The following is a 12,106-nucleotide window of genomic DNA, read 5'->3' on the forward strand; positions in this document are numbered from 1 at the left end:
GGTTGCTGTAACATCATTCCGTTGTCGGCAGAAACCGTCGCAAAGCCTTGGGTAGATGTGAGTTTGATCAAGGCTTCCGTTACTGTGATTAGTTCGTCGTTGACCTTGAACGTCACTGGGGCATCAGGGTGAAGCTGTGCACTAGCAGTCGCCTTCAGTTGGGCGATTGTGTCATCAGATGCCACAGCATCAGAAATATTCCAGTTCATAAGCGACAGTAACAGTGCTTTGTCAAAGGGACTTTGAAACTTGAGCGTTTTTGGTGCCCCAGGGCCACTCGGAGCTTCGATGGCATTTGAGATTGTGGAATTCGTATCAACGGGTATGTGGCTGTTGTTGAGATAATCGCATAGTGGCAGTTTAAGAGGCGGTGATGCCATCCTGAATGCTCCGAGAGCCAGCGTTGTAGTCGTGATGAACTCAAATTCAACATTGTTGACATTGTTAGCATTTCTATTGGGTTTCTTGTAGCTTAAACGCTTAGGAAAATATTGTGTATCATATCCAAAGCCTAGAGTCGAGCTCAGCTGAGTCTATTGATGTGGGGTTGCTTTTCAATTGCTTATCGTTGAACCTCAACTTGAAACTCCATCCGTTAGAGTTTTCTCGGGGCGCTCAAGAGCCTCGGCATTCAGTTAGAGCTTGTAGACTCCTCTTTGGATGATGAGCTTGGGCGTCTGATCAAGTTTGGCGTTCATCCATACTTCGGTAATACGAAAGGTGGGGGGTTGTTTCCCAGCGTAATCGTTGATTTGAGGTGCAAAACGATAATTCTTTTCCTCATCCTGCAGACTTTTCTTTTCTAAAGCGAGGTAATAATGCTTGTTTCCCTCTCTCGCGTCAACGACTCTGAATGCAAAATTCTCGTCCAGAAGATGAGTGAGCGCATCGTATCTGATCTTGGAAGGGTTAGTTTGCAGCTTTCCCTTGAGCTTCGCTCTGCCATCTGCCGATAGAGTCAACGCTTCCACGGTCGTGCCATCCGTACTACGCGTATCAGAGACGTTTGAACTGTCGAGAGTGAACCGTGTGGCTTGACTCAGAACCCTGAGTCCAGATGATCTCCAAGGACGAGATCCTTACCGTCTTTATTGAAAAGCCGGCCCGATTCTTCGATTGCAGGCACGTCGAGGCAACTGCGGTTGTCATATACAATACCGGGTGTTGACGGTGGCTGCTTCTGACGTAGGGCCGCATCGAGACCTATGAGAGTGGCGGGAGAAGAATGTCCATGAGTGAAGTCTGCGCTGACAACATAGCAACCTGTATCGAAACACTCGAAGGATCTGTGGATGGCCCGGGCTGAGTTGCAGTACAAAGAACCTTCTGCCAACTTATGATTAGAAATGCGGCTAAACCATGTCAGATGGGATCAGTACTTTTTCTTGGACTTATTCTGGTCTGCAAGCTTCACGTCGACAAATGCCCATTCATGGCTGTCTCCGCGTTCGATGTTAAGTATCTTCTCTTCTAACAGTTGAAAGACTTTCGTAGCACCTTGGTCGAAGGGATAGGGCGGTTGGACATTATTTTCGATGGCCTGCTTCGGGGTGTCCGCTGGCAAATCGTGGTATTCGCTCTCAACAATGCCCCCCTTGTCGACCCCATAGCGTAGAATCAGGCATAGAGCCACCTCGCGACACAGACTAACGTTTATGGTCGTCGGAAGCTTGCTAACGCCCATATCCAGTTGACTCTCATGGTGTTGGGTTTTGTACACCTAGAAGAAAGGCTCGCCTTGAGGGAATAGCTTAGTATTCTGAAAAACCGCTTTATAAATCTTGTCCCCGTTAGAATCTCCAGTGACCTGACTGTTGCAGCTGGTAATCACTGTGTTCCACCAAACTTACATCTGGCTAATGTCGTTGAATGTGCCGTCCTCAACTGGCAAGTTGTTGCACAGCTTGTGCTGTCAAGCGAGAGAGTGCGAACATAGATAGCATGGCATTGCATGGCGTGAGTGGTGAGTTGGGCTAGCATCAGTTTCCACCGGCCGGTTTTCATCGGGCTTATGGCGGTGGGGGTCACAACGTCCCCACCTTCCATACCTATCTAGATCTGTTGTGGAGAACTGCCAGAGAGTTCCCCCCTGCAGCTCCCCACTCCAACTTTCTGATCGGTTCAGATAGGCAGGGGGGGGAGAAAATCGATCGGAGCAAAACGAATGGGACAAAACCCTGTGAAAAACGGATAAGTTGTGGTGTGTCTAAAACTAGGTTCTGTGCGTAATGATGGGAGGGAAAAGTCACTTTGGAGGCCGTGGGTTCCATGCCTCAGGCTCCAATTGGCCTCAGGCCCAAACAGGGGGGGGCTTTACATCACAAAAAGTGGTGTATTATAACAGCACCGCCACAGCATCATCTCATGCCATAGGTTCGTAATTCTTCCGGCTGTTTGCAACCGGCAGTTTCCAGCATGAAGATGGATTTGCCTTGCTTCATGCACTTGGTCATGATTGTGTCCAAGCCTGTTCCAACCCTAAATTCTCCCAGATACTCCCATCCATTCGATCAATTGACTATCACAACTAATGACACGGTCCGCCGCTCCGTCTTGCTCACGGCCTGTATGTGCACACTGCGGTCGCCTACGATGTGACGACCACGACCACGACCAACCCTACCGGCGAACCGGCCAGTATGTCTGTCTGCGTAACTCAATTCATCAATTCTCTGAAATTGATGACCTCTTCGACCGCCACAACCACATCCAAAGTGTCGCCATGAAGGCCGTGATCAACGACTGCGATAGCCTATTAAATAAATCGATTCTAATGCCAACAGTAATGAAGCTATGATATGCACTCGCTGCACGCTGCGAACATCATCTGGACCTCCATGTAAATATCTACCTTTGGTCGTTCCTTCCTCTCGGGTAGCGGCTTACATACCTGAGACAGTCACATGATGTCGTGCCTTCCTTGCGCAACCGCACGCACCCCCCTCTGCCCCGCATCACAAATGTCAAAGTGTGGCAAAAGACGATGAGCGAAGGTGGGGCAAAATCTCAGTGCGCTGACAGCGACAGCGACGGCGACGGGCGACCGCGTTGTGCGTGGGAAATTCGCTGTGGACGCCCGGTCCTTCCAGCGGTTGTTAGGTGGGCGGGATCAGAGTCTTGGATACAGTTAAGCCACACTGGGCAACATGCTGCTTTTAGCAACAGCTGCCTACGGAGCACAAAATGACATAAGCAGCCCCGCACTGAGGCAGTGTGGGGGTATGTACCTCGAATACTGTGCACTATGTACTATGTACCTTGCGACTAAATTTGCATCACTTTTTGTGATGTAAACTCCCCCGCCCATAGTATAAGTCAGCACCCAGGCTCAGCCGCCCAGCCGCACATACCAATAGTGGTGACACACACCTACCAACTCGGTGCGCCCTTAAGGGCAATGTGACTGAGGATTCAATTAAATCTTGACTAGCGACATCACTGGCGACATGCATGGCCAAGCACTGGGTATGTAATTAACGCACTATGAGTGTGCGCGCACTGCGAGGCGAACAGAGGCAACTAAGGGACCGCATCTAATCTGTACTCTACTTATTACTGCTGGCGAAACATGCTGGTTGAGGGAGGAAGATCCCTCTGCGCTCAGCCGACGCCAGCAACGAGCGCCGCCGCAAAAGCCTGCCACGCCTGCCTCTGGGGCTTGTCTAGCATGCCCTGTGTCATTGTACGCAAAACAAGAACGACTGCATTTACAACAAACTTTTGCTGGTGATGTGGGATTCCATCACCTCCTGGGCGCAACGAACTGCACAGGTTCTCTCCCTTCGGCCCGAAGTGTGACGTCATACTGTAGTCAAACTGACTACGCTCTGGTATCCCGGTTGCTGTGGATAGATGCATAGAATATCGGCCTCTCCCGTCCATGGATGGCCTTTCGGATTTCCTCATCTCTTCTCATCTCGGCCGCGGCTCACGGACTCTGCAGATCTCGTCTCAGCTTGCTATCTCTTGCATCTTGATCAAATTTCGTCTACCATGTTCTCCCCCCGGACGATCCGATCGTATTTCTGCCTGTATAGTTGATTAATTGACAGACACAAATCATCAATGGTGACATCCCGAGAGAGCGAAGGCGACGACAAAAACTTGGATGACCAAGATGATGCGGTGGCACTTGCGCCCCGTGAGCCGGTCCCACCGTTACAGGGAAATGTCAAGGTGAGTAGCTGTGGTGTACGTTACAGTTGTTGTTTGTCTTTTTCCTCTTTTCCTTAGTTTCTTCTTGTTGACGAACAAGTGAGTGAGTATTCATAGTGAGTGAGTGAGTGAGTGAGTGAGTGAGTGAGTGAGTGAGTGGGTGGGCACTGTGGCAAGTACGGTGGCAGTACACTGTTGCTCATACTGTGCTTTGTGGCTTTGCCTCCTCCCTCCCGTCTTGCACCACCACCGAAAACATGTCAAAAACATCAACCAACAACATGATGATGGACCCTTTCAGGAACGTCTCTCGTTCTTCTTTCCCGGCCGCACCCTTGGCGAGATACTACTACACGCAGTTCCACCCCCTCGACTCCAATGGCGCGCTTCCGACCGCGTCCTTATGAAATCCTTCCTCTCCTTTTGCCGCCTTGGTTCCCATAACCTGCGATCAGTTATTTCCACACCCTCATCCGTTGACCAATACCGAGATGTCCTTTGTCGTATCAAGCAAGATATTTTTGATGCCGATGCCGACCCCGACCTCCACATTCTTGCCGCCCGTATGAATGTCGACCTCGCCTCCCTTTCTGACGCCAAGTGGGACACCATCAAGACCAAGATGTATTCTTGTATGCAATACATTCTCAAAGTCAATACAAGAGACCTCCGTCCTGAATACTACTGGGACGTTGCCGCCTGGGCTAGGCGTTTGTGATGGCCTGACACCGTGAGACAGACCTGGCTCTACCTGGCTTGGCGACGACGATGCTATCCTCAGCCCGTCCACGCAGTCCATGTCAACATCGTCCTCCTCCTATCGCCCTTCTCAGTCGTCGTCTCCTCGCTCGTCTCGTCGCTCGTCTGCTCCTCCTTCGTCTCCTCCCTCCCGTTCGCCCTCCTCCCCTCTTCCTTCGTCTTCCTCCACCCCATCGCCGCCTTCCCCTCTTATTCGCCAATCTCGTCATACGCCCACCCGAGTACTAAGAACAACAGTCATGGATGACATGCCCGGTGTGTCGTGTCTCTGTCCCGTCGTCACCACTCAACAGACGTCGCGTGAGGCAAGAACGAACCTCGACCTAATTCGAAACCTGGACCGCGTATGCACCCACCTCGTCTCCATCTACAAAGAGTAAACCAACGCTCGCTACGCCGTTCAATCCCTCCTCTGTCCAAGGAATATCAGGAACAACAACAACGACAACGACAACCATCATCATCATCATCACCCTCCCCCATAAACTGAGGAATCACGCTTGTCTTGCACTGCCGCCGTTCTGCGTAACCTCGCCGACGTCGCCGTTTCGGCACCCCGGCCGTCATTCCAGATCGGGGCGAATGCGGGCCGCTGCGGCGTCTGTTACGCCTACAGGAAGCAAAGCTTCGGTTCAAGTCAAAGATGCAATCGATTTCTGTTGCTCTTAGAAACCTGGCGTACAACAAAGTTTGGGATCCAAGGATGCCGCGCCAAACGATCTTATCTGCACAAGTATCCTTGGTCTAGTGGGCATACACCACGATTGTTGATGGAGGTAAGTAAAGCTGCAACAACCTTTCTCGTTTGTCTTCCGGTCTGACCCAAGTGTCTTTCTTTGTTGATTATATGTCATGTTACTAATTCTACTGATGCTATGAACAAGAAAAACATGTCCATCTAATCATTCACCATTTCCTAGGTAACGACATAGGTCATTCTTTTTATGTAGCTTTCTACAAGCTCTACAAGCTCTTGTTCAACACTCTCTACCTCAGCGTTATCTGTACCAACGCTCACCGTTCTCTTTCGCAGCACACTCACGTCTTGGCGTATGTCACGGAGCCTTTGGTCCCACTCAATGACAGCCCTCAGCTTCTCCTCCATCAAAGACGCCATCTTCCTCGCTTGGCTGCACAGCATGGCGCCAGACGCCCGGTAGCTTGACAGCGCAGTCTTGGCCTCAGTCAGTGCTTGCGGGTTCGTTCTGGCAATGGTGGCGACTTGGTTGTTTCCCTGGAGCGCCGCCCACTTCGTGCTCCAGTGCTTGATGGACCACACATAGTCGCCAAGATCAATGGCGTCCCTGAACATCATCCCAATACCGCACAGCCGTTCGACAGGACCACCATTGCTTGGGGGCTCGGATTCGACCTTGCATAGCGCTTCATTATCCGCTCACGCAGACAGGTCGCTGCTGCTGCTGTTGCTGCAATTGCTGCTGTTGTCCCTTTGCGCCTGTCTCCCTTGAGTAGCACTTATCATGCCTAATATACCTAGCTCCATTCCCTCTGCCGAATCTTCGTCGATGATACGGCCAAACTCGTCCAGCCGAGCGAGCAGCTTCCGCTGTGGCCACGTTGTCCAGACGGTTCCAGAAAGCCAACAATGGAACATGTCCCATTGCCTTTCGATCCAAGAACAGAGAGCACCCGCCCAGCCTCCAGGCCGCAGCAGTAAGGCTATTGGGGTTCCCGTGTTCGATAGGCCGCCAGCGGCCGGATTGTTCTGGATCCTACGTAAAAGGAGACGGGCTCGCCGGAAGACGGCCTGCTTCTTGCTGTAAGCGGAGACCCGCCACGCTCTGCTCTGGCAACTCATGGCTCTGGCCCCTGCCGCCATCCCCCGCTAGAAGTCATCCCACTCTGGCCGCTGTACCGCGACGAACCCGTCGTTGTCGCCACCGCCACCGCCTGTCGGTCGCCAGGCCTGAAACGCCTGGTTGACGAGGTGAGCCACCACATCTCCGTTGGCGCTTGAACTGTACTGAATCTGCGCAAGCGAGCTGATGTGCCCCTCCATGTCGGTCAGATGTGAGAAGGACGTTGTTCCCAATTGGAGGTCGCTGACTGGTATGGCGACTTGTATGACTGCCGGGTCTCGGGAATCTGTAAGGAGGGCCGCCCGCCAGGATGGCATCCAAGCCGCTGCGACGGAGATGGGCTGCCATAACCACAAGATGGACGTGATATCCCACGCCTGGTGTAGCGACCCGGCCAACACGACGGCGAGTAGCCACGCGAAGACGACGAGGAACGCGACGGCACGGACCCAGCAACGGGAACCGCACCACGAGACGATGGACCAGAAGCATCGCAAGAGACAAACACACACCCGGATCTCTGGTATTCATCGTCATTGCTTTTGTGGCGGCCGTTGTGGTTGATGCTGCTCATGGTGATGAATGCTGTGTGTTTGCTCTGACGTTGGCTAAAGAGATGAAAGGTGGTGATGGAACTCGTTTTGACCTGAGAAGCTGAGGACCGCTAGACATTCTTATGGGTATTTTCACCAACGCAAAGGTAACCGCACATGTAAGTTGTCGCAAAAATGACGCCGTTAATCGCAAGCAGCAGTTAACGCCTTATGTACTACGACATCCGTGTATAGAGAGCTGCAAAAACGTATGTGACTCATCAAATGCGATCAAGTATCGCGACCTATCGGTGAGGGTCGGCCATGTTCGTGAAACATCCTATCGTTCATGACACGTCACCCAGCCAGCGCCCCATGTGTGCTTGCAATCAAGAGATTATGTGTTGGATGTTGTTTAGCTCAGTTTCTTCTCTTGTCTCGTCTTCTCTTGTCATCTTTTCTGGCTGCGTATGGATCAAGAGCTTCTAGGACCTTGGCACAGCAGAGCAGCCACAAGCCAGCGAAGCATTATCAAGCCCATCTCTCTCTCGTGTACACACTTTTTCTCAAACTACGCTTCTTCTTCACGCTTCTTCACGCTGTGTGTAAAAGTGGAACATCACCGACCTAAAAGATGGTCATCTTCGTCGTTGTCTCTTCTCGCAAGCCTGCCCTGGGTTCTCGCCGGGGTTGCAGGTGCTGGCCTCCTAGCCGTCCATATTTCCAGGCCGTCCAGTCCGCCCGCGCCGCCACCAACAGACGCCTCTATTCACAAGATCTGCAGTACCCTCCTTAGCGTCCGCCACATCAAGGCTGTCCACCCAGGTATGGCGCCTACATCCCTTGGACTACTAAACCTTGGTGACGAGAATGCCTTCTGGCCCTGCTATGTGGCGACCGTTCTGGAGGAGAGCGTGCACGACGTAGTTCTGTCAGCCGGCGAGACGGTACGGGCACCGCTCTAGAACCGCTCCAAAGGTGGAGATGCCGAAACTAGCTATGTCATCCAGGCCAGCATCTTCGTGGCCAACATACTGCTTGACGACGTGGCGCGGGGTGAATGCCTCTGCTACGTATAGCCCCGGCTCGGACCCAAGGCGTCGTGGAAGTACCGGGCCGGAGCCGTGGACGGCTTCTGCAGGTCTTATTGGGAGGAAACAGGCTGGCAGGCAAGTCCTTGATTTGATGGAAGAGTATGGTGTTTGCACAGGGGGCTCCTGTCCCAGGACGGCAACGGGGATTTTGTTTTCTGTCCCAGAATGATCCAGCCGGCGTTCCTCATAGTTCCAGCTGTTGCATGTATATCAAACAAATAGCAAAAAGTAACTAGAAACGGCCACGAGGATGCCTAGGGTTTATCTGAAATCAGAATTTCTTCGCGTTGTATTCCGCCGAGTTCCTTTGTCTTGATGCACAGTCTGGTCTACTTCAGACAGGTAAATATGACGGGAAACACTGTTGAGTGTGATTAGATACAATCAGTTTCTTCCCAATATCTATCTAAGTAGTCAAGCCCCCCCCCCCCCCCCCCCCCCCTCTCTCTCTCTCTCTATCTCGTGCCTCTTTTCATTTATTTCTTTTCCTCGCCTCTCCAACAGGGGGCCATCCATTTGACTTGTCTCCACATTCGTCCCCATGCCGCCAGCCAGCGCTGAGAACATCTACTACCGCTACATCGACACACAAACGACTCTCCATTCCAGATGTGGCATTTCATATCAAGGAAGCTAAGGACGCGTCTCGTGACAGAAAAGACCAGAAGGTCGCTCGCTCGCAAGTCCCTAGATATTATACAGCAAGCAAGGCAGCAGTTGCTTAACTACTTTAATTATAAGCCCAGCTAACCCATACAACACTTCGTCCTTAATTTTGATAGGCAGCACCCACAAACTGGCCGCAGAGCATCAGTTACTCCAGGCGACCATGGCACTACCGTTGGCCCCAAAACCCCTCAACTTTGGCAAGAAGGTCGGCCTCAGGCTCCGCTGCCGGTAGGTCCGACGACAATGCGACAAGCTCATGCGCACAGACGACCCCAAGGGGCTAGCCAAGCATGTTAACCATGTCGAACCCGTGCACAAGATTCTTGAGTACTACGGATGGAGGGATGAGGGCGAGGTTGGCGAAGAAGCCTGGATCCCCACATGGAACAGCGGTGGCCAATTTAAGGCTTGGATATCCACCAATTCAAAGAAGTAGCGCAAGGAGTTGGATGACGAGGAGAGAGAAACATGTTCAAAACAGCGCCACAGGGAGCCAAAGACTTCCGGGTCAATACTAGTTCCAGACAAGCTGCCGCTCATGCTGATGCCGAGCCCATGCTGCCAGAGACGGAGACGGTGGTGGTGCCTGTTGACGGCCATCAGCCCAGGTGCAGGTTCATCCAAGGCGACGACACGCCGACGGATGAGAACCCTGCGGTTCCTGGTTCTTGGACTTGGGCCCAACGGTCGAGATAGATGCCTCTGTCATGAAAGCCGGCTCCCACAACGCAGACAGCACTGCTTAATTATGCCGTTGAGCCTGCGGCAACCGATGGCAGTGGGCCTCGGCGTGCTATAACACCCATTGAGCGGCAGGCCTGGCTAGACTGGTACAGGCACATCCATCATCCAGCTTGCAAGGAAGAGAAGCGGGGATCTAGGTTGTAAGATGTTGTGCGTTGGCTCCATATCAAGACGACGGCCTGGTTTCGTTTCATTCTGGGCAGCCCCTTTAAACAGACTTGTTGTCTGTCTGTCTGTCTATCTATCTGTCTGATTGCAAACTAAGTGATTCCCCCTGTGGGCGCGCAGACAGGCCGTGCGTGTTGAGCATCAGGGTTTGTTAATTGCTTGTGTAATGATAACGGTGCTGATTTACTACTAAACAAACAAAGGGAAACGCTATCAGCCGTGTTGCCCCCCTGTCCTTTATTATACTAAGCGGGCGCTTGTACCTTGTTGTCCCCTTGACAACAGCGGAAAAAGGAGATGACAACATGTGTTTAAGCCAACAATATGTAATCTCTAGAACGCGCCCTCGCCTCATGCGCGGTCCCTGGCATGGTGACCAATGACCCTTTTATCACCAGACAGACAGACAGAAGACGATGGAACTGTCATGCTTGTCCTCGACTACTCGTCGCCGTCCGCTCGTCTCTACCCACTTGGCTGAGCACTTCAGCGTCATCCGCTTCTCGGTTCGCTTTCCCGGCCTCCGCTAGTCTCTTACGTCTTCATCTTGTCCGGGGTCCCCCTTCGTCTTCTACCTCGTTCTCGCCCCCGCCTGAATACCATGACGACGAAGACGTCCAAATAGAGTCCCGTAGCCAGAGCTTTGAACTCTGCTTCCATGCCGACTTTGCCGGCAAGCCCGACCCCATCTCACTGCACTTGTTCTCCTCCTCCTCTTCCTCTCCCATCTTATCCCCGTCCTCCATCATATCCGACGCCAGAAGTGTCGTCTTATATCGATATAAGCCGGCGCCCTTGTTGAAGACGCCGCCGCCGCCCTTCTACATCCACGAACTGCCCCAACTCCTCAACCTGACCGATGCCAAAGATACCAAGGCATCATCACCATCTGTCCTGTTGCTGCTTTTCATACCCTCTGCCGACTTCCTCCTCATCGGTCTGATTGTCTATTACCTACTAGGCTTCCCTTCACCTTACATCTCTTCTTCCCCCTTCTCGTTGTAAACCTCCCAAACGACCCTCGTCATCACCGCCGATAGCGGCATTGCCGGCCATGCCCCCCCTTCTTCAACCTATCTCGTCCGCATTGAAGGCACCTCGATCGAGCCTGTCAACCTCCATCACGAGCTCCTGCCTATCGAAAGTAAGAACTTTTCGCTCTCGACTCAAGTCCCCAATGTTTTCGCCGATGAGGGGCTGCCGCCGCTCCTCGGCGAGTTTGACCGTGTTGCTGGCTATACGTGCCAGGACGCCTCAGTCTACATGGCCTCTCGGCCCGTTTATGCTGCTGCTGCTGCTGCTGCTGCTGCTGGGAATGTGTCAGAGAACCTAGATGCTGACATCAGACTTCTCTGTTACTCAGTCCAGATCCACATACACAACGCCATCTTCCCCTGGAGCCGACTGCTTAATACCGACCCCAACCGTTCATCAAACACAAACCTCCTCTTTACTGCATCGTTGCTGAGTGACGCTACCGAGGCTGGTGCCAATTATAGGGCTATTGCCCGCGCGTAATAGATAGGCATCCTGAACCCGAGCCGCGCTCCTTGACTTGCTGCGTGCCGCCTCTGTCCCACGCCCAGACTGCCATCACGTCCTCCTCCTCAGTCATCCGGCGTCTCTCGTGACCAAGGTCAACAGGAATAACAGCATACTTGCAACAACATAACGGCCAGCAGCCTCGGCGTAGCTGTGTTCTATTGGCACTTTGCTTCTGATCCCATATTCCAAACAGCCTTGCCATCGTGCGTAGGGCCTATCCTTCTCGACTGGGGCCGGCGGCAGTCTGTAATTTGGTTTTTTGCTCTCTGTGACGCGTGCTTGGACGTTGACGACGAGCCCCTCTACCTAATCAACCAGCATCTCTTCTACAAGGCTGACGCCGTAATATCTGATACCCTTGATGTCGAGAGCGACCTGAGTGTCCTGCTCCGCCACTTGGTCGAGCTTCATGCTGTTATCGCCGATCTGGACGAATGCTTGAGGCGGCGCGGTGTCATCACCCTGCCACCAGCAGCCCCTGGAACGGACCAAGACAATGAAAAAGACGACAGAACCTCGACCACTACGACCACTGTTAGCATCGGTCGTGTCATATACATAGCCAATGCTGTGGCTGAGGTGGCCGCCCTAAGGGCAGAGGCGTCTGCATACACGAAGC

The 12,106-nt window shown here is 52.7% G+C and overlaps 4 protein-coding genes across 4 annotated transcripts; 3 read left to right on the forward strand and 1 right to left on the reverse strand.

Moving 5' to 3' along the window:
* Positions 1–4,065: 4,065 nt before the first annotated feature.
* Positions 4,066–4,873, forward strand: LY79DRAFT_584476 (uncharacterized protein; the record flags this gene model as incomplete). Its single annotated transcript, XM_060560405.1, has 2 exons — positions 4,066–4,176; positions 4,457–4,873. The coding sequence occupies 2 exons, from the start codon at positions 4,066–4,068 to the stop codon at positions 4,871–4,873; spliced, it is 528 nt and encodes a 175-aa protein (XP_060408025.1).
* A 280-nt stretch (positions 4,874–5,153) lies between these two features.
* LY79DRAFT_478826 (uncharacterized protein) lies at positions 5,154–5,370 on the forward strand (the record flags this gene model as incomplete). The annotated part of the gene is made up of 2 exons (XM_060553253.1): positions 5,154–5,258; positions 5,290–5,370. Coding segments are annotated over 2 exons (186 nt in total), but the record flags the coding sequence as incomplete, so codon positions are not given.
* A 507-nt stretch (positions 5,371–5,877) lies between these two features.
* On the reverse strand, positions 5,878–6,934 carry LY79DRAFT_674422 (uncharacterized protein; the record flags this gene model as incomplete). The annotated part of the gene is made up of 3 exons (XM_060564300.1): positions 5,878–5,901; positions 5,957–6,286; positions 6,791–6,934. 3 exons carry the CDS (start codon positions 6,932–6,934, stop codon positions 5,878–5,880), a joined length of 498 nt encoding a protein of 165 aa, XP_060408027.1.
* Positions 6,935–9,286: 2,352 nt separating this feature from the next.
* Positions 9,287–11,460, forward strand: LY79DRAFT_584479 (uncharacterized protein; the record flags this gene model as incomplete). The annotated part of the gene is made up of 4 exons (XM_060560406.1): positions 9,287–9,462; positions 9,549–9,694; positions 10,280–10,943; positions 10,983–11,460. 4 exons carry the CDS (start codon positions 9,287–9,289, stop codon positions 11,458–11,460), a joined length of 1,464 nt encoding a protein of 487 aa, XP_060408028.1.
* Between the last annotated feature and the right edge of the window lie 646 nt (positions 11,461–12,106).

Source organism: Colletotrichum navitas (assembly GCF_030913465.1).
Source record: "Colletotrichum navitas strain CBS 125086 chromosome Unknown LY79scaffold_122, whole genome shotgun sequence".
NCBI classification, from domain to species: Eukaryota; Fungi; Ascomycota; class Sordariomycetes; order Glomerellales; family Glomerellaceae; genus Colletotrichum; species Colletotrichum navitas.